Genomic DNA, 22,792 nt, shown 5'->3' on the forward strand with positions numbered 1-22,792 from the left:
ACCTATGCATGCTGTCTGCAGCTATAAAAATTCCTACTGCTGAGAAAGGACAGACTCTAAGTTCTGTCCTTTAAAATGCTTTGGAGACTTTTAAGACAGCAGAATGTCCTTTGGTCAAGCCATGAATGGTGTGACCATGATGGTAATTAATAAACAGTCTAGTTCTGCTCTCCTAATACAATGAAAAGGCTCTTCACATTACAACCCCAGCTGCTGGTTGAGACAGTAATCCCAGGAAAACACTCTTTGTACTCATTTCTTCTATGTCTGGAAAGAGAGAACCCTCTGCACATACAATCACACTGCACTGGGCTCTCCTAACAGCAGCTTCTCCAGATAGTCCAAGGAATGGGGCTAGATAATCTATGTGGACTGTGGCTCCCTGGGCAGGAAGTGAGAGTGGGGAACATACCGGGGCTCCTGGGGGGGGGCACTCTGAGTATTTTCCACCTTGGCTGAAATGGCTGGGTAGCTACATGTGAGGCTATCCTTGATGGCCAGATGACTAATGCAGGCACGAGTTCATTAAGAGGAGGAAAAGTGGGAGGTACAACATTATTCAAGATTTTCTGGGCCTTTTCTATCTGGCTTACCATGATGAATATGGTCAGAAGGAAGATGCTCATTGACATGATAGAGAAGCTGTCCAGGAACCAGGTACACCAAATCACTGCATTGGAGACACCCTGATTTTTCAAGGTCTCCTTCAGTCTCAACTCCTTCTCTAAGACGATGCTCTTTACAGTCATGGAGACAGAGTAGATCCAGGCGAGCACCATGAAGATAGGGAAACAGCGGTTCAGGATGATCATAAAACTGAAGCAAGAGGAGAGAAGCAGAATAGTAGAATGCCCTGTACCCGGTAGAGGTGGAGTAAATGTTGGTTGGTTGGATGTGTTGAGAACAAAGCCCAGATGGAGGGAAAGGCAGAAAATCCCACTGGGCATTCAATGGGCTTGAATCTTCTAATACATTGCACTCTGCCCTGAAGGATTACTTTTTCCTTAGAGCAAGATGGTGGCTTTTTGGTTAGCCCAGATGAATGCTCTACAAGTTATATGTGTAAAATAAAATTGTACTCTGTGTGTTACACCGTATAGACCTTGTAAGATCACGCAGGAAAGAACTACAAAGTTGATGATGTGCTTGTGACTGGAATAGATACATGCTAACTGACACTTAACTCCAAGAAGGCGAACCACAAAGGGAACTGTTGGTGGTGGTGAGAGCAATAATTGGGCTCCCCGGGGGTGTCAGCCATCTTAGCACTATCTATCCCAGAGGATCAAACTGCAGTTATGCAGGAAGAGGCACAAAATAACTATTCAGTGTGGCACTTTCAGAAGGCAAATGACCCATCAATAAATCAATCAGTGATCCAACAGTGACTAACTCCACCAGCCATGTACTGGTAGAGTAATCCCATAGACATTCATTCTACCAAGCAGGATAGATTTGATATTCTGGAATTACTTTATTGTGAACTTTACACATATTCTCCTTGTGCTTGATGTGCTAGTAAAGCCCTGGGGATTATTATGTAGTGAAAATTGTTGTTTGTCACAGGAAGGGCTGATTCCAGTGTGGGAGGTTTCTCAAGATGGCCCTAAGGAGAGAACCAGAAATTCATAAAGCCTGCACTTCTGGGACCTGCCACTAGAGGGCTCTTGCACTCCAAATGGCTAGACTCCCCACTGCCTCCTTATTGTGTACCCCACTACCCTGCCAGACACTCCCAGTCTGATCCTAAATGTGGAACTGGGCTTTTGCCCTTGGCTCCCCATCCCATCTCCATCTGTCATCCAAACCCAAACTGACTGCAGAACAGCCACCCTTATCTCTTTAGTCTTTTGTAGAGCCGAGGAAGGAGAACCAATTGGACTAGGGTGTGGAGAGAGGGTTTCCTGTGCCCATACTGGGCTTTATCTTAACTCTTTGTCAGGTAGCAATTGGACTTTTCCTTTCTTCAGGCTGTGAGTGTTTCTCTCCTCCCTGAACCCCACTGATACAACACGCACTATGGTGAACTTCCCAGTTTTTTTTCTAAAAGTTGAACCCTAAGCCAGTTGTAGGTCTCTGCTCCTGTCCTGGTGATATTCCTGCCCCCATCCACCCTAGTAAATGAGCCCACCTAGTCTTCTCTTCCTCTCTGTCCCCTCTCTCTATCACGCCCCAAATACACGTTCAGAAAATAATAGGCTATTTTCTTCGCTTGCTATTGGCCAACAGATGTACAGGCCTGGGGGTGGGGGTGGGGTGGCAGGAAGGGAGGGTTCCATCTCATCCAACACATTCCTCTACCTTCTTATTAAGCATGCACCATGGGAATGTTAATTAGGGAAGGAGCTGCATTATTCTGAGGCTCCTAGGAACCAGACCTACTTGCAATGCAGAGTCCTAATTTGCTGATTTGGCAATCATTGGGCAAACACTCTGACCAGAACTCTGCCACATACCAAACATACTACGTAGTGGAAACTTAAAAAGCCTTTGTCCCCTTTCCCAACCTCACTTCCCTTGCTTTTATTTTCACCTTCCCTTTTCCACCCACAACACCAACTACTTTCTCCCTGCCATTTCACTTGCCCATCTGGCCCTGCCTGGAGTCTGGGAGAAGCCAGCTCCTCATTCAGAGCTCTGTTCTCTTCAAGCTGGCCCCACTCCCTGGGTTTCTCTCCAAAGAGACTGAAGCCTGGGGACTACTCCCATTCCACCCCAGCAACCTGATTAGTGTGTCTGGGAGGGAGATTGGAAGCCTCTGACTTACGAGTCATCCACGAAGCAGGGGTAAGGCATCTGCTGGAGATAGATTCCAACTGGAACCTCAACATGGGCCTGACTCCTCGTGATCCCCCGTTCGATCATGTCCTGTAGATAGGCAAACCCTCCCCAGATATATCGGAAACCTTCCACAGGATCAGCTCTGGGACCAGAATCCCAGTACCTACAAAGAACCAAGAGGGAAGGACAATGGATGTGAATGGGAATGGACAGCTTACTGACACTTCACAAGCACAAGGGGACTCGAAACTCACTCTCTTAAAACCTTACCCCAAAAATGTTCCAAACTGATTCTATTTTCTAGTTCACCGTTTAAATCTCAGTTATAAATATTAGCCACAGTGACTTGTAATTGCTTTAATTCAAGGACTCTACATTGAACTTTATAAAATATCTCATCTCTTCTTAACTTAATCGTACTGATTTTTATGCTGAGTCCTGTCTCAACCCCTCACTCTGTACCAAATGTAATTTCCCAGTGACTTTGGAGAAACCTCATTTGCAGAACCTCTACGTGAAGATAATTCAATACCTAGAGGTTTCCATCTCCAAACTGCCCAAAGGCCAGCCAGGGACAAGTGCTAACTTGAGGGAGTGACGACAGGGTATCTAACCCCAAGCTCTGCTGGTTCCACCAACTAACAGAGCCAACTGGTTAGGGAGCTTAGTTCTCTGATACCCAAGTGTTTCTGTGCCTTTCCAAGTAACCTTCCCGTCCCTACAAGGAGATGGGGACCTAAGCCCAGAGGAGCCCCTGCTCCTTGCCACATACATTCCTAGGGATGCACAGGGCCAGACATCACCTGTCTTTGATCTTATTGGTTCTCTCCACCACATCGATGTCCATCCGGATCTTGTACTTCACGTGGGATGGTAGGACACTGGTCCAGGGATACATGTCAGAGAACACGACACCAGCCCAGAACCTGTTTTCCTCCAGCAGAGACAGGGCTCGTTGAGTGAGCTGAATTTCATCATCATAGCTTTCAAACTTATCCAGGATCAAGCACTGCAGATAATCACAAAGGTTGAGAGCATGTGAAGAACACTAACGGCAAAGACTGAATTGCAAAAAAGGGGCAGGGGGTAAGGGCTGCTGCCCCCAGGGGGATGGGTCAGATGTAAGGAGATCTAGAAACTTACTGTTTGCTTAACTGTGGGGTCTGGTGTCAATCTGTCTCTGTGTCTAGATTCGGGGGTAAAGGGGGTTTACAAACACTGACTTGCTCTCATCCCTGCAGATTTGGTGAGGGCCATCTGAGGCTGTCCAAATATGCAAGTATTCAAAATGACAAAAAGACTCCCAGCTCTCACTCCCCAGCATGGGGGGGCGAGGGAGTGGGGTCACACTGGATACAGGCTGCTTTAAAGATCAGAAAGCAAGCCGATAAAAGAGTTTTAAAGAGAGAGAGAGAAGCAGCTGTAGCAGTGAACCTTCCTGCCTCCCCGCAAACACACAATAATGGCCAGCTGAGGGAAGAACAAGGAGGAAGAAAGAAAATAACGGAGAGCCAAAACCATTTAGTCAGAGAAATCATTTCCAGTTACAGTCCTGACAGGTAATGTGGGTGGGAGAGGAATTTCCTAATAGATCTTCTTTCTCTCCACTGGAAGAGAAAAAAATCATAAACTACAGAAAAGCAAAACTAAGAATTTCTTTTAATCTGAATATTGGGGGTTGTCCAGGAAACCTATAGATTTGTTAAAGTATTAGGCTATACTGGGATCCGGTTTTTCCTTAACCCCTTTGTTCCTATAATACACTAGGGTTACTGTGTCAATGTCTCTTTCTTAGAATGTAACTCACAAGAGGTCAGATGGCCTTGTCTTGATTAATTCGCTCACCCAATACTTACGGAAGGCCTGTAATGTGCCAGAGCCTGCTTGGCTCCAGGGATACAAGGAGGGAAGATAAAATCTCTTCCCGAAAGAGACTCTGGACCTAATGAGGGAGAGGTGTGGAGTAAACCAACAATCATAATGCAAAATGATGGGGCCCTGATGAAAGCAAGCCCAGAGTAAGCTGGGAGCCCATCGGTAGCTAAGTCTACCTGGAGGGGTGCAGGAGGGTTGCCTGAAGGAAGGAACCCCCGAGTAGGACGAGGATGAGAAGGAATTAGCCAAGGGAAGAGACAAGGGGGAAGGTCAACTCCTGCACAGAGAACAACACATGCGATGTCTGGACACCTGTAAGAAGAGAGCCGTGTTTCCCATCCTTGGCTGTGTGTAGAACCACTGGGGAGCCTTAAAAAGACACCTACTCTCAGGGCCCACTCCAAACAATGAAATCAGACTCTCAAAAGGCAGGGCCAGGGCATTAGCATTGTGTTGAACGCTCCCTTTGCACTGTGCGGAGAAGTAGAAGTAACTAGAAGTGAGCAGTGAGAGGTGAGCACTAGGATGGTGGGTGGGGACCACATCGGTTGCCCCTGCTGGACTTGCAGTGTGATCAACCAACAAGGAGCTTCCTAGCTCACGAGGCTTTCCATGCTAAAACCTGGAGCTTTCCAGGCAAATTCGAAAAGGCCCTAAGAAACCAGTGGAGGGTTTTAAGCAAGGGTAGGACATGTGAGATCCAACTGTGTTTCCAAACAATCACTGGTGGGGGCAAGAGGGGAAGCAGGAAGCTTGGTTAGAAGACTGTTGTAACACAGGCTTAAAGAACACATTATCTCACACAGAGCCTGTGAGTTACCTGGAATCCTCAGTTTACTGAAGAGGAAACTGAACTCTAGGAAACCTGCCAGAGGTCGTGACAGCTAGCAAGTGGCTGGCCCTGGATTCCCTTCCCACTTGCCAGAGGCCCAGACTTCTCCCCCTATATCAGGAGCCACAGGTACAGCCTGCTCCACTGCCCTCAATGTACTCCCAACTCTCCTGTATAGTAGGAGAGTAGAGTTATTATTTATCCTCCCCTTGCAGCCCAGGGAACTCAGGCTCCAAGAGGCTGAGTCATTTCCCTAAAGCAGTGGAGTAGGGGTCAAACTCTAGTTCATTTGATCCCACAACTCATACCAACAGAAGTAGAGAAGCAAGGAAGGTGGGCAGGTCATAAGGAGGTGATCAGAGGACCGAGCTCCCGCTGACCTGGGAAGAAGCAAGCAAGCCCGATTCCTTCACCCACTCCCTCACTGCTAAGTCCCCCTCAGGCAACCTTAGAGGGTGAGCCAGAAGCCTCACTGTGCCGAGGAGCTGAATCTGAACAAAAACGACTGCCAACCCACCCTCTTTTGGGCCTTCTGAACTAAACTGTCCCACCTCAGGCTCCATATCCTGGGAGCAGGTCCCATGTAATGTTCTCAGTCTTCTAGACAAAAAGAAAGAAAACAAAAGAAACAGTTAGTGTTCCAGCTAATGTGGGAAAGAGGAACACAGGTAATGAGAAAATACAGAGGGCCAAGGCTTAAGTGACACCATACTAAGAAGATAGGTATTTTAAATGGAAGTGGAATTTCTTTAAAAAATACCAGTAAGTGTAGTCACATTCCATAGAATTAAGAAAGTAGGAAATTCTCTTTACCCAGCTCTTCTTTTGCAAACAGGCATCACCCAGGCTAACACTGGTCAGTCCTTTAGTGAGATAAAGGACTTAAGCACCTCATGACACCGGAAGTCCTTAATACATGTTTATTTTTTTTTCTAGGAATAACATAGGGTTTGGTATCTTATGGTTTTTGGTTTTTCATCTTTTTTGGTGGGGAATATAGACTTTCACCACAGTTGAAGACCAAGGGCCTGGTTTCCAGCATTTGTCAGTACTTAACAGCACACTATGGGGACAGAGAATTGGCAACCTGCTTGCGCAAGGAGGCATTAAAACTAAACTGCTGGAGTACATTAAAAAAAGAAAGAAAGAAAAAGAAACATGTTTAAGTTTCCTCTGGGGAAACCTTGTTCTACAAAAATGAATAATAAAAGAATCTCATTTAAAAAAAAGTCAGTTTGGGAGCACCTGGCTGCCTCAGTCGATGGAGCATGGGACTCTTGGTCTTGGGGTTATGAGTTCAAGCCCCGTGTTGGGTGTAGAGATTACTTAAAAATAAAATCTTAAAATAAATAAATAAGTCAGTTTAGCAAGTTTAGGTCTGCATATATAGAATTTTAGTATTGAGTTTGAATTTAAATTAAAGTGAATTTGAAATTAAATTTCTAAAATGAAAAAATTATTTTGGAGATGGAAATTCTTCTTCGTAGTTTCCCTTTTAGCTATGGTACATTATGAGACACACACTGAATATTCTACCAATTCACTAAGCATCACAGAGCATCTGGATAGGAGTCAGAGAGGTTTTGTGATCCGATGTCCTTGCTTTACTGGTAAGGAAACTGGCATCAAAGGGACAAAGGGCCTTGCCCAACGCCAATACAGGTCAGGAGCAGAATCTGAATCCATGTCTTCAAATGTCAAGTCTGAAGGGTGGTGCTGTTTCCCCATGTTACTCTAAGAGTAAGCCACACTCCAACCACAAAGTCAGAGCAACGGAATTCCTGAACAGGAAGATCTCTTGCCCCTGTCCAGTAGAGCAGCAGTGTCCAGCAGATCCTTCTGCATGGTGGAAATGTTCTATATCTGCCCTATCCAATATGATAACCAGTGACCCAAAAAAGCTGTCGAACGCTTGAAATGTGTCTAGTGCATGTGAGGCACTGAATTTTTCTCATCAGTATTTAAACAGCCACACATGGTCCCTGGTTACTGTGCAGGTCACCACAGCTCTAGAGACAGTAAGTTCCTGGAGGTCAGGGGCCATTCTAGTTCACTGTAGTCTCTGGAAGAGCATTTTCTCACGAAAAGGACTCAATGAATGTTTACTGAATTGAACTGATTTAAACTTAGAAGTCTTGATCGCTGTAAGAAATACAGCTTTGCTACTATGTTTTGAACATAATTCCTGTGCACCTTGGATTCGGAGGATAAACTAGGAATAATTAGTAAAAAGTGAGTTTTCGGTATAATGTTAATGAGAGTATAATTCTCATTGAAGCAAAAAAGTTAATAAAAACAAATATATTTTAATAATGTAGCTTTCTGAGCCATCGAGCTCTTTGAACTCTCCTTTCATGTCTTAAAGGGAAATCCATACTGGAATAAGCAGCTGATGTTTTCAATGACACTGTGGAGCCCCACAGTGACGTGGGCTCCATCCTGGCTATTTTATCAGGCAGCTGATTCACAGTCATGTTTCCTGCTGCATCCCCCTAGATTGGTACCCTGATACTCTGTGAAAAAAAAAAAACTTAAAAGGTTCTCAAACACTCATTTCTATCCTGAAACATCTGACCCATTTTCAAAGTTGGGTTATTTTCCCCATCTTGGAAAGTGGTATGGCGTACTGTTGAAGAGACAGACAGCCCTGAGTGCCATCCCCATTCTGCTATTTGCTAACTGTATGGTCTGTTTCCCTATCTGCAAAACTGAGATACATGCTACCTCATAGGTGTGTTCTAAGGATCACATGACAGTGCTTGAGAAGGGCCAGCCAGTGCCTCCCGGTCAGAATAAAAGCTGGTGCTCACTATGCACCCAAGCTGGCCCAAGGGCTCTGCTCATAGGGACCTTTGGGCCCTCACCACCACTTTATGAGGCTAATTACAGTGATCACTCCAAGCTCGCTGAGGAGGCATAACAAGGCAATCTTCTTCTGGAGGATATTAAACTGTCTCACAAATAATGAGAACTTCATAAATACCATTTTTATTACTGTTTTTGCAAAATATCTTTAAAGTCAACAGGGTCTAATGGCTTTTAAGCCCCTGCCAGTTTACCTTTCATTTGTGACACCTGTCTGGGAGGAAGGCAGTTACTTTCTTTAAATAATATGGCTGGGAACACAACCCATCCCAAGCTGATCTACAGCATCTCACCTGGTTAGTGAGATGCTATAGACTGAAGTCAAAGCCCCATGTCCTACCTGGACAATAGGGATAGGAATGGGGGTGAGTCCTAAATCACTGGTGTTCGCTAGCTGCTGATTGGCCATTAAGTGAAAGTCAGACAGCTCTACCCAGAGGAAGGGCTTATGAAGAGCATCCAGAATGCCATCCTCACCAAATCTCCCTGAAGTAAAGGCACAGCAATTATGGAAGCTGCTTTGGACATAACTCAGAAGTTCCTGGGTCATCCTCTGAGGTATGACTCATGATGTACCCTTGCATTCTCATGGGGAGGTCACCTCCCTCAGAGAAAGTGGCCTCATTCTCTGTGGGATACTTGCTCTAGTCCCTGAAGTTAAAATCTTGGCTAACGGGGTGCCTGGGTGGCTCAGTCGTTAAGCGTCTGCCTTTGGCTCAGGTCATGATCCCAGAGTCCTGGGATCGAGCCCCGCATCGGGCTCCCTGCTCCAAGGGAAGCCTGCTTCTCCCTCTCCCACTCCCCCCGGCTTGTGTTCCCTCTCTCACTCTGTGTCTCTGTCAAATAAATAAATAAAATCTTAAAAAAAGAGAGAGAGAAAAAAAAATCTTGGCTAACAGTCATGTATATTTATGTATGTGCATGAGTGTGTTTGGGAGGCAAAGATGAATGACTAAACCCATAGCCAGGGTCATGTATTTTGACATATTTGGTCTGGTATGATTAGCTTACAAGTGAAAACACAGTAGGTTCTAACAAGGCTGATGCCATGGAGTCTATCTATAAAAGCTGTTTGGTTCTACACAGAGAGAAACTGTATAGTCATGGATGTTAGAGAAGAATAATGTAGGCAGATAAGGCGGCTAGTTTAGGGGGCTCAACATAAAGATAGCATTGCCAATGAGAAAAAATTCAAAGGGCACCTTCAGTGAATAAAAAGACAGTGTCTTATGGCCTCAGAAGCAAATTCTGGACAAATTTTGCAACCAGAGTCCAGAATCTGAAAGAGAACCATTACAATGCCCTATGCTAGCAAAGGGCAGAAAAAAGAGAGATTTCCCTGTTCCCCTCATTTCCCAACTGTAGTAGCCAAACGCTGGTGGCAGGGCCACTGCTATTTGAAGTCCACACAAGTCCTACATTTCCTTGTCAGTTGTTTTGCTGATACTCCCCAGGAAGCAGAGTTCACCCCAGCGGAAGAGGTTCGAGCTCTCTCCAGGGCAGGCAGCTGTGCTCAAGACCTCTTGAGAATGCAGTCATTTGTTTACACCGCTAAATCAAACACCACCTTGGGAGGAGAAGCTGCGGTAGCAGCAGGCTTCCCTCTTCAACTCTGACCTGCCAGACTCTAAATTCAAACACATTAAGTAATAGATGAATTAAATTATATATTAAGTGGAAAACATTGCCCAGTGGAGGCAAAGAAAGAAAGAATCTCCCTTTTTGTTTGAACTTGATAATCAAAGGGGAATGGCACCCTGTGCTGACATATTCTGATTAATCCAACCAGGACGTGTCAGGGGTGAGTCCAGGGACAAGGAGGGGCTGCACCCTTAGAGATGTTGGCTCTACAGTCCTGCCTCTTACATATTTAACTTCCATACTTAGGCTGAGAACAAAGCAGCTGATGAATGCCCATGGAGGCCTGAAGTGGTCCTGCTGGTGTTAATGTAGACACCTGGGGTTCCTTTTGAAAAATGCCAATGGATGTGGGCAAACATCCCAGAACGAATTTCCTGGCAGATCTAGGCTCTAACACTCAAGATTCATTTCCCACCACATGGAAAAAGCCACTAAATAAAATAGCTTTGGGCTGTTTGAGTTGGTTGGGATGGTGAGACAGAGGCCAAAGGCACCACCATAAATTTTATCTAACACACTAGGCACTGTGAAACAGACATCTGAAACCTTCTACCACAAAGAGTGAGGAAATGCACCACGACTGGAAAACAAAGGGACAGGAAATGCACAGCTGTTAAAATATGTCTGTTTCTAAAATAAATAAATAATGAAACAAAAAGTCAAGTCGGGGTGCCAAGATGCACATTCGGCAAAGCCACCAGGTAAAGTTTCTTACCTAACTGGGTCCGAGGGAAGACACAGTAACCTGGCTGGTAACTGCAGAAGATGCTAGCTCTCAAAACTTTCTGGTTTAATCATTCCACCAACTCTGGGAGGTCAGTGTTACTATATTAAAGGTATTTCATAATCAACAGAGTCAGGCACTGACCACTGAGAGCACAGTCTGGTTGCAAATAGCCAGTTCCACCATAGCAGTGAACACTCCCCAAACTGCAGCACAAGATGTCACCCTCATTTTTCAGGCGGTGGAACAGCACTGTTGCCCCAAATCACAGAACCCATAAGTAAGTGCTGCAGATGGCATCCTGTAGCCTGCAGGGTAAAGCTGACCTTTCTAGTCGCATCTCCTGACCCTACTGCTCCTCCCCACCCCTACCTACCACCTACTCCCCTGATGCTACAGCCACACCTCTGCACTGGTCTTAACCTCTTCTTTCTGCCTGCAACTGTCTTTCTGCCTTGTTTAGCCAGCAAGTTCGGTCTTTAAGACCCAGCATAAATGTATTTTCAGTTTTAATTTGGCACGCATGGGTGTCTACTTTATGTGACTGCAGCTCCACTAACACAAAATGGGAAATCAAAAGATAAATAAGACAGAGTTTCAGCCCTTAAGTGGCTCCGGTCTGTGGGCGTAGGGAGGCATATGAACAAATACTTATCAAGGGCTACGATGGAGGAATACGGTGTGTAGAAGAAGGCCTGAAACACAGGAGCTGAGTCCTGAAGGGGAGCCAGAGGGTGCAGGAGGCAAGGAATCTGCCGGCACAGGTGGGAGGCCTGGGGCAGCATGCCATCCCACACAATGTGGGAAGACCCGTGAAGGGGCTGGACTGGGAGTGACTTCACCTTTACAGCAACTAGGCATCACTAAGGAGCTTTAAGCAGGAATGTCATGGCGAGATGGGTTTTAGAAGGATCCCACTGGAGGCAATGTGGGAGCTGAGCAGAAGCAGCAGAGAATGGAGGTCCAGTGACCAGCTAGGAGAGATGGTACCGACTCTGTAAAGAGGCCATACGTGGAGAGGAAGAGGAAGCAGGGATTTCAGAGATAATTTGGAAGAAGAATGGACAGTTCTTGGAGGATGTGTGACACTTGAATTTGGATTGTGCAATTTGTTTCTACTCCATCAGACTGAATTATTGTTCTAGTAGCCCTTTGAGAGACCATTAATATGGCATTATTTAATAACATGCTTATCTCTCCCAATAAAATGTGAGCTTCTAGGGGTCAGGGATTACTCGTGTTTATTCAGATGTAGACAGTTCAATGCATGCAAATATATGAATGACCAAACCAGCTAAAATTTTTTTGGTTTCCTACTCTAAATCTAGTTATTTCCATGCAGAAAGGACCCAATCAGAATAGTGTCTGTTATTCAGAGTATTACAAAATAATTGCTATCTTCATCCAACTCATTACATAATTTATCCAAACAATACATACTGAGCCTCCACTAATATGCCCCTCATATTACAGGAGAAAGAGCTTCCTCATTTGAGCCAAACAGGTCTGGGTTCCAATTCTGGATCCCCCAATTATCTGCCGTGCTGTTAAGTGAGTTAGTCAACTTCTTTGAGGCTCCATTTTTAATTCTGTAAAATGAAAACAATTATGCCTACAGGCAGTCAATTAGGAGGGTTGCATGAAAGGGCACGTGAGCCTCAGATACAAGGGAAGCGACATTCCTTCCCTCCACCCATGACCCCAGCCCACCCCTCACCTGCATTCTCCTGCCTCAGTTCCATTCTATTCTTCTGAGAGACGAGAGGCACAAAATAAGGTCACTGCTTATGAGCTAGTTCATGGCCCTTGAAATAACACTGCTCTTGCGGTGTAGACTTCTGCACTCTTTCTACCTCTCCCTCTGATTTCTAACTTCCCAATGCATATCTGGAGCCAATGAAATCAACAGAAGAAAGCTGCAGATAGTTCACAAATATCTATATATCTGACTCTAAAGATACTACGTGATCAGTGGCTTTATCTTCCTAATCCTATTTTTTCTTAGGCCAGCCTGAAAACTATACTCCCTGAGCACATTCTGGTTGGGTGGTGGTGGCATGTTGCCAGGAGCATGCAAGGTACAGAGGAAAATGAATCCAAAAAATCCCACTACTGCTAATTTAGCAACAAGATAATCACCATGAAGGTAACAGATATTGGCTATGCACATATATTGACTATGAGGACAGCAGAGGCTAAAGCAGTTAATGAATACATGTTTTTTCAAGACTTAGGGAAAGGTAGTTGTGACTGGTTACAAAGTACAATTTTATGCCTTGATCAGAGGTATTTTCATATTGAAATTTGGCTAAATGTAGCTTTCTGATGCGAAATTGAAGACCTGAAATTCAACTATACAATGTAATTTAAATACATTCTGAACTCTAAATAGTATTCCATCTGTGCCAGGCCTAACCTTTCACTGAACAAAGAAATCAAAGGAGAGGGGTGTGTATGTTTGTTTTAACTAAAGGGTAATCAGAGGAATAATTTGTTAATTTTTCTATTTTTTCTCAAGAAGAAAAATATATGTGGATAGGACACATATAAATTATGGCTATAAAAGTATACATATACCAGTTTAAGAGATTAACCTACGTGAAGACTCACTTGCCTTCAGTCTCCTTAAATTTGGGGAAGAGGATGATCTGAATGCCTGCAGAAATGAATCTCTCCACATGTCGGAGATGTGGGGCTCCCCAAATACCACCATTACCGCTTTCTCTAGCCCACTGCCCACCTTCTCAGTAGGAGGGCTGCCTTTTGTTCATTTCTTTATTGCTCCCTGCTAAGGGCAAGGGATCAGGGGAAAGACAGAATGTGATTATGGAATGAATGAAATTATAGAAGCCCCTTGTTGAGTTGGTGCTCTGAGGATAGCAAAATTTCTAGACCATTGTCCACAGAAGTTACAAAATGGCACCCAGGGCAGGGCCATCCTGCTGGGTCTTTTTAGGAATGGTCTGGCAGTCTAAGCCAATTCACTAAAGTTAATATAGAGAGTAGTTTCATAGTCTCTGGTTAATGTTTACACAAAGTTTTTCAATCTGAGAAAAACTTTACTTAGTCTGTGGTTCAGGGGAAGACACTCGTGTGGTTCAGGGGAAGAACTGCCATGCATGGAGCATCTCTACTATCCACCCAGCCCTCTCCCAGTTCACCCTCACAGCCACCTGGAAAGGAGGGTATTACCATCCCCACCTAACAGCCAAGAACCCAAGGCTGAGAATTTACACACATGCCTAACTATCAATGGCATGAAGTGTGTGCTCTGCACACTTCTCTCATTTTGTCCTGACAACAACTCTATGGGGTCTGTGTGTTATCTGGATTTTACCAATAAGAAAATTGAGTCTTAGCAGGTGAAGTGAATTTCTTAGAGTGACATAGCCCATAAGAAGCAGAGATTCAGGCCCATTTGTCCTCACAGAACAGGTGAGAAGGTTCTATACTCAGTGGCCTAACATGGCCTATAAGTGACCCAGCAAGGCGGCTCCAGGGGAATTGGAACTCTCCAGGCTACTTAATGGAATGTCCAGTAACTAAGGCCTCATTCAAGTAGAAAGGAAGGGGATTTAGCTTTTCTATTAGTTGAAGAGGAAACCTATTGAAGCATTCCCTTTTCCTATAAAGACAAAGGCTTAAAGGTCTTTGCTCTTACTTCTCAGAGCTTCTGTTACTGTTCAATATCACATCTGAGTGCCACATTGACATAGATCAACATAATTTTCATTTAAAAGACTGTTTTTGCTTTAATTGTCCTGAAATGATTTTTTTTTTTCTTTCTTGGAATAGGCAGGGAAGTAGGTAACAAGACTGGCCCAGGAGGAAGCTCTTAATCCTCTTCAGTCCAAGGCATATTCCTGAAAAGGAGAGCTTCAGTCAGGTCTTAAGCCTGTGAAGGAACATACTTGCTGCCCTGTCCTGGAGAGATGCTTAGAGCCACTGGGGAAGAGTTTTCCTCCCAGTCTGCTATTGAGCAGTCCTTAGGATGGGAGCTGGAGGGTCTCCGAGGCTATTCCAGACTTCCCGAAGCATAAGAATAAAAGCAGAACGTTCCAGGACAAATTGCAATGATTGGTTTCTTCCTCACTGCACGTTTCCTGCTCCTACATTCACCTTTCAGTTCAGTACCCCCTTGGTTTCCTCCTCCCTCTGACCCCTGCAAGAGCAGGGAGACCAGAAACCTCATCATAATCACCTGCTGGGCTTCTGCCTCCATCAAAACCCCTCTTGGGAACCCCTGCGGGAGACCACTGACCAATGGTCACCATGGCCTTTGCTTAGGAGCACTTAGCTCGGTTAATGGGATTGCAAGGCCCTTGGAATCCTGGTGGCTGAGGCAGGATGTAATTAGCTGCTCATAATCCCTAGAGGGGCATCAAGAACAGCTCAGTGGCTGGGTCTGATTTCACTAATGTCATTGTCCTTTTCCTAAGCAATATTTTTGGTTGGTTTGTATTTTGTTAATAAGTTAGTATTAAAGTGCTTACTATATTCCAGGCATTGGTCATGCAAGTACTTTGCGTGAATTAACTCAGTTAATTCTCATATCAAGTCTATTAGGTTAGTACTATTAATATCTCCATTTTACAGATTCAGAAACTGAAGCACAAGTAGCAGAGATTTGAACCCAGGCAGTCTGGTTCTAGACACTGAATTCTTATCCATCTAAGCAGTTGGTATATATTAAGTACCTGTTGGGTGCCTGGTACTACATGAAGCACAAGCTACGTGGAAAAAATAATCCTACAAGAAATGAGTTCAGTGGTTCTTACAGTGTTTTTGTTAGGTACATCAGGAGTAAAGAATACCTTTTGTCTTTTGTTTGACTTGACATTTGCTTGGTGACATAAAGGTCTCATTTCTTGTAGGATTATTTTTTCCATGTAGCTTGTGCTTCATGTAGGGCCAGGCACCCAACAGGTACTTAATATATACCAACTGCTTAGATGGATAAGAATTCAGTGTCTAGAACCAGACTGCCTGGGTTCAAATCTCTGCTACTTGTGCTTCCGTTTCTGAATCTGTAAAATGGAGATATTAATACCACTGAACTCCATTCAGTAGAGCTCTTCTCTCCCATCCACACCCTCTCCCAGAGCCCTGCCTATGTTATAACCACAGCAGGTGGATGGTGGTGACATGGCCAGGGATGGGGACACATGTGGTAGAGAAAGCTCAGAGGAATGAATGGCTGAACTTATGGTGAAAGCAGAAGTGACATTTGAAAGTTGAGTCTCAAAGAACCAATGAATGGAAGCTCAACAGATGGGGAAGGAAAAGTCATTTCAGGCTTTTCTGCCTTATGTTTCTTCTTTTGGGGGAAACAGCCTCCCCCACTTCGCAGTAATCCTGCTCAGTCCCTGAGATTCAGATTAAGCTAACTTTGCGTTCCTGACCTCATGGTGGGCAGATGACCCACACCTCCCTATCATAGTACATGATCCCCCTGGAGACTCAGAGATAGGTAGAGCCAGGCCAATCAGAAAACTGTCCGGGAGTATTGCTTATACTATGGGAAAGCCACTCCCTCTTTCTGCAGACTTTCTGGGGGTAAAGCTGACCACCAAGGGCTGTGAGCAGCTGATACACCACCAAATGGAGAGGGCCTCGCTGAGATGGAAGCCAGGCAGAAGCAAACACAACCATGAGATGGAAGGGCACAAGGGTCTCATTGCGTCATTCAGTCCTTAGATCCCCGGAACTTCCAGGTTAGGTCAACCAATGAATTCTCTTTTTTGTTTAAGCAAAGCAGCTGTAATCAGTGGCAGCTCATGGCAAAATCATGAGCAGTCAGGGTATGTCTGAGGGTGGCAAGAGGGCCGGTGGGGCAGGGCAGCAGATGTGCGAGTGAGCGCTGGCTGGGCGGGCAGGCTGCAGCAGGTGTGGAAGGCACTTATGTTCCCTGGGGACCAACTCAGTGAGATTTTAAGTATGAGAGTGATGACAGCAGATGCATGTTTGAAATGCAGCTCTGCTGGCAGTGGGGAGAGAGGCCTGAGCCAACAGAGACGGGACCCTGGAGCCCAGGGAGGAAGCCACTGGAACAGGCTGGCAGAGAGATGACAACGCTTCCAGAACTCAGAGAGCCTGAAAAGCAAGAGGTGGAGTTGACACATATCTAGGAGATAGACAAAGCTCAGTGTGATACTATGATTTATAGTAAGACACACGGATTTGGTCTTTGTCTGTTTCTGGTAAAGCTCCTAAAACCCTTAGAATTTCCTAAGTGATAAACATCATTAAAGTGTGTTTTGTTATGTTCATGAGGTGACTTTTGGACCTCACCTAAGGATGAGGACTGGTTGCCAGAGGGGCCAACTATGTGATTATAGGGTTGGAGGGGAGGGGTGGGGAGCGAGCTGGAAGCTGAGTTCAATCACTGATGGCTGTGGTTTAATCAACCATGCCTAAGTAATGAAGCCTCCATGAAAACTCCGAAGGATGGGGTTTGGAGAGCTCCCAGGTTGGTGAACATGCGGAGATTTGGGGAGAGTGGTGTGTCCAGACAGGACACAGAAGCTCCACACCCTTTTCTCATCCCTTGCCCTATGTATCTCTTCCATTTGGCTGCTCCTGAGTTATATCCTTTCAAAATAAACCAGTGATCTAATGCATAAAATGTTTCTGAGTCCTGTGAGGCACTCTAGCAAATTAATTGAATCCAAGAAGGGGTCATGGGAACCTGCCATCTAAACGTGTGGGCAGAAGTGGGGTGGTGTCTGAAGTGGTGGTGGGCACCAGTGTCATGGGACTGCGTCCTTAACCTAGGGGACCTGACGTTATCTCCAGGTAGCATCGACATTGAGTTGAACTGCAGGACACCCAGCTGGTGTTGAAGAATCTCTTGGTGGTGTTGGAAAAACCATCATGTGTTGGAACTGGTGCACAATTGTCCTCAGTGACCGGACATGAAAGAGGCAGCAGAGGGGTCAGAAGGGCAGGCTCTGAATTCAGGCACACCCAGATCTGGATGTGATCTGCTACACATAACAGCTATGGAATGGGATCTTACTTAACCTCTTTAAGCCTCAGCTTCTGCATCTGTTAAAATAAGAATGATAACAGCACACCACTTAATGGAGGAGCTCTGGCAAGGATGAAATGAGTTATTGTGTAGGAAAGCACTGAGCACAGTCCTTGGCACGAAGAAACCCTCAATAAATAATAGCTGTTGTGTGGAAGGTGAGGAAGAAAGGTAACTAAGGATGACCCCCAAATCTCTGGCTTGATAATTTGGGGATCAGGGTAGGAAATGCCTCAGGAAGACAGGTTCTATGGGGGAGGAGAACACAAAACTATTTTGAGCTACATTGAGCATGATACGCCTATAGAAGCTGTGGGGTGGGAGTTTCCAGCAAACAGTGGGACCTGAGAACTTGCAGTTTCTGGCCAATTATGATCGAATCTATGGCACACAAGAGAGGGCGGAGGACAGACACAACTACTTCACAGGCTACAAGGGAGGAGGAGCAGCCCAGGAGGAGTGAGGGAGCCATGAGGAGGGTGGACATGGGAAAAGGGAACTGTTTTACGTGTGGATAAGCTATTGGGGAACAGGATCCACTTCTGTTTGGGAACTGTGAGAATTCCTGGTTCATTAGTGGGGAAAAGGAGATGCCTCACCTCCAGGTATCTGCTAGCTAGGCGCAGGGTGCGATCCGTGATGTTAAATACATCCCTCCAGTTGAAGTTGGCCACGTCATCGGCCTGGCTCTCTCGAGGACCCCTATCCAGGAAGTTCAGCACGGCTTCTGCAGTGATACCTTCCTCACCAAGCTCACTATTCAAAAAGCCTTTCACTGTTGGGTTCTCCAGGGTGTCCTTGGGAAGAAGCAATACAGTCACAGTATTTAGAAATTCCACAGGATCTCTGGTCTTGTTTTCAGGCCATTTCCAATTTTTAATGAAAAGGGATACACATTAAGCCTCCCTAAAAATCTAGTGGGTTTTTTTCCTTGATAAGGCATGCCTATCTATATCCCATTTCCCCTGAATACACAGGTCTCTATAGAAGGAAAATGTGAATGTTGGGGGTTGGGAAAGAAGGACAGGGAAAATGGTAATATAGGAAGCTTTCTTTTTTTTTTTTAATGTTTTTTTGTTGTTGTTCTCTTTTAATTATCCCTGCTATATAAGACTCTGATCTGGCTTTGCAAAGCTGGAAATGACAGCGGACAGACATACTCAACCACCTTTGCAGTTACAGAGCTGGCCGCTTGGGGAGATGTCCCTTTGAATCTGAGGCCCTCAAGTGAATTTAAAAAAGCAAGAAACTTCAGGAAGCCATTGATCAGTTTTTACATTTCTCCCAGAATTCAAGAAACACTTCCCACCCAAAGTCAGTGACTCCACTTGGGGACAGCTTCCAGAACAAGTGCCTGTGGCCCCTGCTTATTATATTTTGATCCAACTCCAGCAGATCAACCCTTTACTGAGAAAAGGAAATTTATGGAATTTTTTGGCCTTTCTCTCCCCCTCCCCCTGCCATCCGTACTCTGATTGTGGCCATCTGTGTGCTCTTGTCGAAGAAGTACCAGATCTGGGGGCCTACTTCTTCCCAGGCTTTGACCAACTTCCTAAGGCGCTCCAGCTCTTCAAAAGTTGAGTTGGCCTAAAACCAGACAGAGACAGAGACAAGAACAGGGAGGAAAAATGTGAGAGAACTTTTGATTGTACCTTCCCTGCTCCTGTCATAAACCTGCAGTGTTTAGGAAAGGCTTTTCAAGGAACTGTCTTTACTTCCTAGTCTACCGATATTTCCCAGAACAATCTGCTGTTTCCTAGCATCCACACTGCCAGAATCTAGTTTCTTAATATCTCAGAGACACATAAAATACTGACGATGTCATTGTCCCAGAGCCTCATTAAAACTAGATTTGGACTCCCTGTAAGGAAATGCTCTTCTCCATTCCTGCCTTTGTCTCTTCCGAGGAGCCAGGATTCAGAGAACTGTGAGCCCTTCCATTAGGGAAAAAATTCGGGCGGTGGGAAAGAAAACCTCATCGTAGGTTTTGTAGAGAAGGGAGGGCCCAGGCAGGGACACGGGCACAAAGCATTCCAATGATGACTGTGGATGGGGGAGTCTTTTGCTAGACTCCTCTAGGCAAAAAATAAACATAAGGCTCGCTACCAGGAGACTACGAGAGTTCAAGCAGGTGCGTGCTCCTGAGCTAGTGCTCACTCGCTCGCTCTCATTCTTCTGGGAGGTCCAAGGTAAAAAGGACAAGACCAGCTGGGACCTTACATTCTGCAGTATTCTGCGTGTTGCAGGAGAATCTGGAGTAAAGAGGATTTTTCCCATCAGCAAAGGCTTTGCTGCCCTCCAGGCTATTTTGGTGAGAGGGTTTGACTCCAGGCTCTGGATCAGTGCGTTACAAAAGGTCGCTGCCAGGAAAGAAGGGGCAGATTTTATAGAAACTCCCCGTTGCTCAGAGCTAAACATAGTCATTAGTGTGTTCAAATCACAAGTCTCATTCAACTCGATGCTGGAGGATTTGACAAATAACCTACATTAATAGGCTGTACCCCACCAATAACAAGCTCATCATTAGTAAGTAACAAAATGCCACAGTGCATCTCAATAAGGGCCTCATCAGAGAAACAAAGAATGGGGCTTGCCCTGTGGTTTACTCTGCTTTAGAAGGAGGCTCAGAAGCCTGCCTGGGATTACTGCCATTCTCACATGAAAGAGACAAGAGGCCAAACAAGGCCTCCCCTCGGAATCTCAGCTTTAGCCTCCATAATTTCCCTTCACATAGCTACTTAATTTCTTTGTCATGTGGGCTATTTTAGGGCCCAACTAATTTTGGTGCGTGCCTTGCTGCCTCTTTTCAGTTTTTAACTCAAAGGTCACCCAGTTGCATTTCTTCCCCACCCCACCTTCCTTTACCCCACAGAAGCCTCCCCCTCCCAAAATAATAAAAGGTGGGAAAGATGGCTTGCCAGGGACTTGCCATTTGGAATGTAACTCAGCACTGCACACACAGATTTTCACTGCACTGTGTTTGTAAAAACATCCCGCATCCGTGTTTACTTGCCAGGGCACTTCTGACCTGAGATTTGCTTGCAACTCTGGATTGCCTCCTCATTTATCTTTCTTCCCTTCCTCTAGAACTTAACCCTAGTTCAATCAGATCAGTGGGAAACGTCCTCTCTGTTCCCTTTCCAAGTGGGTCTCAGTTCTTTCCGTGGCTCACATCCAGAATTCTTTATGAGCACTGCCCCTTTCCTACAAGGGGAAATGGACTTTCTGGGAGCAGAAGCCTCTCTGCCCGAGGCCCCGCAACAAGACCGACTTACCCCCAGGACTGGGTTTCCCTGGAAGTGTTAAACCATCAGCTTCACCAACATGAGATGCCATTTTATATACATGACTCAGAAAACTTACTTGTTCTTTTGTCGTAAGAATAGATAGGATCCTTCCTTGTGGAGTCAATCCCTAGGAAGGCCTTATAGTTATTGTCTTCATACCAGTTGAAGGAGAACACTCGAGAGCCTCCTCCCTCTGGGTAGCCACACAAGAGATCAGACAGGATGCTCATCAGCTGTGCGAAGGTCTCTGGACCGCCAGTCTGCATGAGAGGCCTGGTCACCCACAGCAAGTCTTGAACACTCGGTCGATGGATGAACTAGGGCAAGGCAAAGGCTTAGGTTATTTTAAGGCAGTTAGAATCATAATCACTGTGATTCCAGAGCTCCAAAGTAGGGGCAGAGCTCCACATATGCTTTGACTTCCACATTTAAAAGGAAACATGCATATTCTCAGCAATTCTTAATCCAGCTGTGAAATAAAAACCTATGCATCTACTCAGAGCCTTAAAGGAAACTAGAACGAGCCTTAAGGATAAACAAAGAGTGAATCTCAAAGTATTTTAATATCACTTCTTCCTTCTAGTCCCCTTTATCTGAATTCCTTGGGAATGTGTCCTTGGACAAATGGAGGGAGTATTTCTTTGTAAGCCAGTTCTTGGGTCCTGTTATCCCATCAAGATGGGAATACTGAGGAAAAAATGGTAAATAAAATGATGGAGGAATGGCTCTGTCCTAGAAAAGCAAGATCACAGCAAATTTCTTTAGCTAAGTAATTTAGAATTTAGTTTCTGATATTTGGAAAATTATCTTCTTATTAGCTTAATTTTACCAAATGTGAGTTCTTCCATCTCCCTGAAATGTGTGGTTTGTAGTTTCTGTGTATATGTGTGTGTATGTTAAGACCCAAGCAAATACAGGACAGATGAAGTCTTCATTCTTGGAAGAACACTTTATTTATTTTTATTTTTTTAAAAAGATTGTATTTATTTACTGGAGAGAGAGACAGAGATAGCAAGAGAGAGCAGCAGCAGGGAGGAGAGGGAGAAGCAGGCTCCCCGAGGTAGGGTTCAAACCGAGGACCCTGGGATCTTGACCTGAGCCAAAAGCAGGTGCTTAACCGACTGAGCCACCCAGGCACCCCTAGAAGAACACTTCAAATTCTGCACCAAACTAAGAAGAGGCTGGTGGTCTGCTCCTCTCCATATGAGTTTCCATGGCCCTAGCTGGGCTCATCCTTTGGAGGCAGATCTGTAATGCTGAGAACTAAGTTGCAGGTTGCCAGAGTTGCCAGGGTCTCAGCACCCATATGTGATCTGGCTTTGCTTTAGGGGAATATGCAAAATAAAAACAGTGCTGCTTTTATTCCTCAAACACACTCATTATTAATTTTCAAAGGCACTCAGGAATTTTAAAAAGCCTTAGGATTCGGTCAGGTGAGACTGAAAACAGTTCCCCTACTTCAATAAGTGATGTTTACCTGTCATCCCTGTCTTTGTCCACATGCCAACACTTGCCCTCTGAAACTCGAGCACTGTGGAGGATCCACACTGTGAGTCATGCCTATAATCACAGTCTAGGCTTCAATAATAAACTTGGAATCTCAAATTGCTTCGACAACAGTAAGTCTCATGACAGTCTTGTAAGGGGTTATTATCATTATTATGTTGCTCATTTAAGCAAAGTACTTGGAGATGAAGGGGCTGTTCTGGGGTCAAATGGTCTAGTATCAGTTAATATAAACGGAGCCATCTGCTACA

General features: G+C 45.1%; 1 protein-coding gene across 7 annotated transcripts in view; it reads right to left on the reverse strand.

Annotated features, from left to right (window-relative positions):
* Positions 1-22,792, reverse strand: part of ABCA4 (ATP binding cassette subfamily A member 4) — a 131,638-nt gene that overhangs the window by 73,802 nt on the left and 35,044 nt on the right. For all 7 annotated transcript variants that reach the window (XM_027603436.2, XM_027603442.2, XM_027603448.2 and 4 more), the window contains 7 exons: positions 21,112-21,352; positions 19,969-20,108; positions 19,219-19,335; positions 18,348-18,545; positions 3,585-3,790; positions 2,768-2,944; positions 594-816 (listed from right to left, as the gene is read on the reverse strand). In XM_027603436.2, the coding sequence (XP_027459237.1) occupies positions 594-816; positions 2,768-2,944; positions 3,585-3,790; positions 18,348-18,545; positions 19,219-19,335; positions 19,969-20,108; positions 21,112-21,352 (1,302 nt within the window). The remainder of the gene's footprint in view (positions 1-593; positions 817-2,767; positions 2,945-3,584; positions 3,791-18,347; positions 18,546-19,218; positions 19,336-19,968; positions 20,109-21,111; positions 21,353-22,792) is intronic.

The sequence above is a fragment of the Zalophus californianus genome, chromosome 4 (assembly GCF_009762305.2).
Source record: "Zalophus californianus isolate mZalCal1 chromosome 4, mZalCal1.pri.v2, whole genome shotgun sequence".
NCBI classification, from domain to species: Eukaryota; Metazoa; Chordata; class Mammalia; order Carnivora; family Otariidae; genus Zalophus; species Zalophus californianus.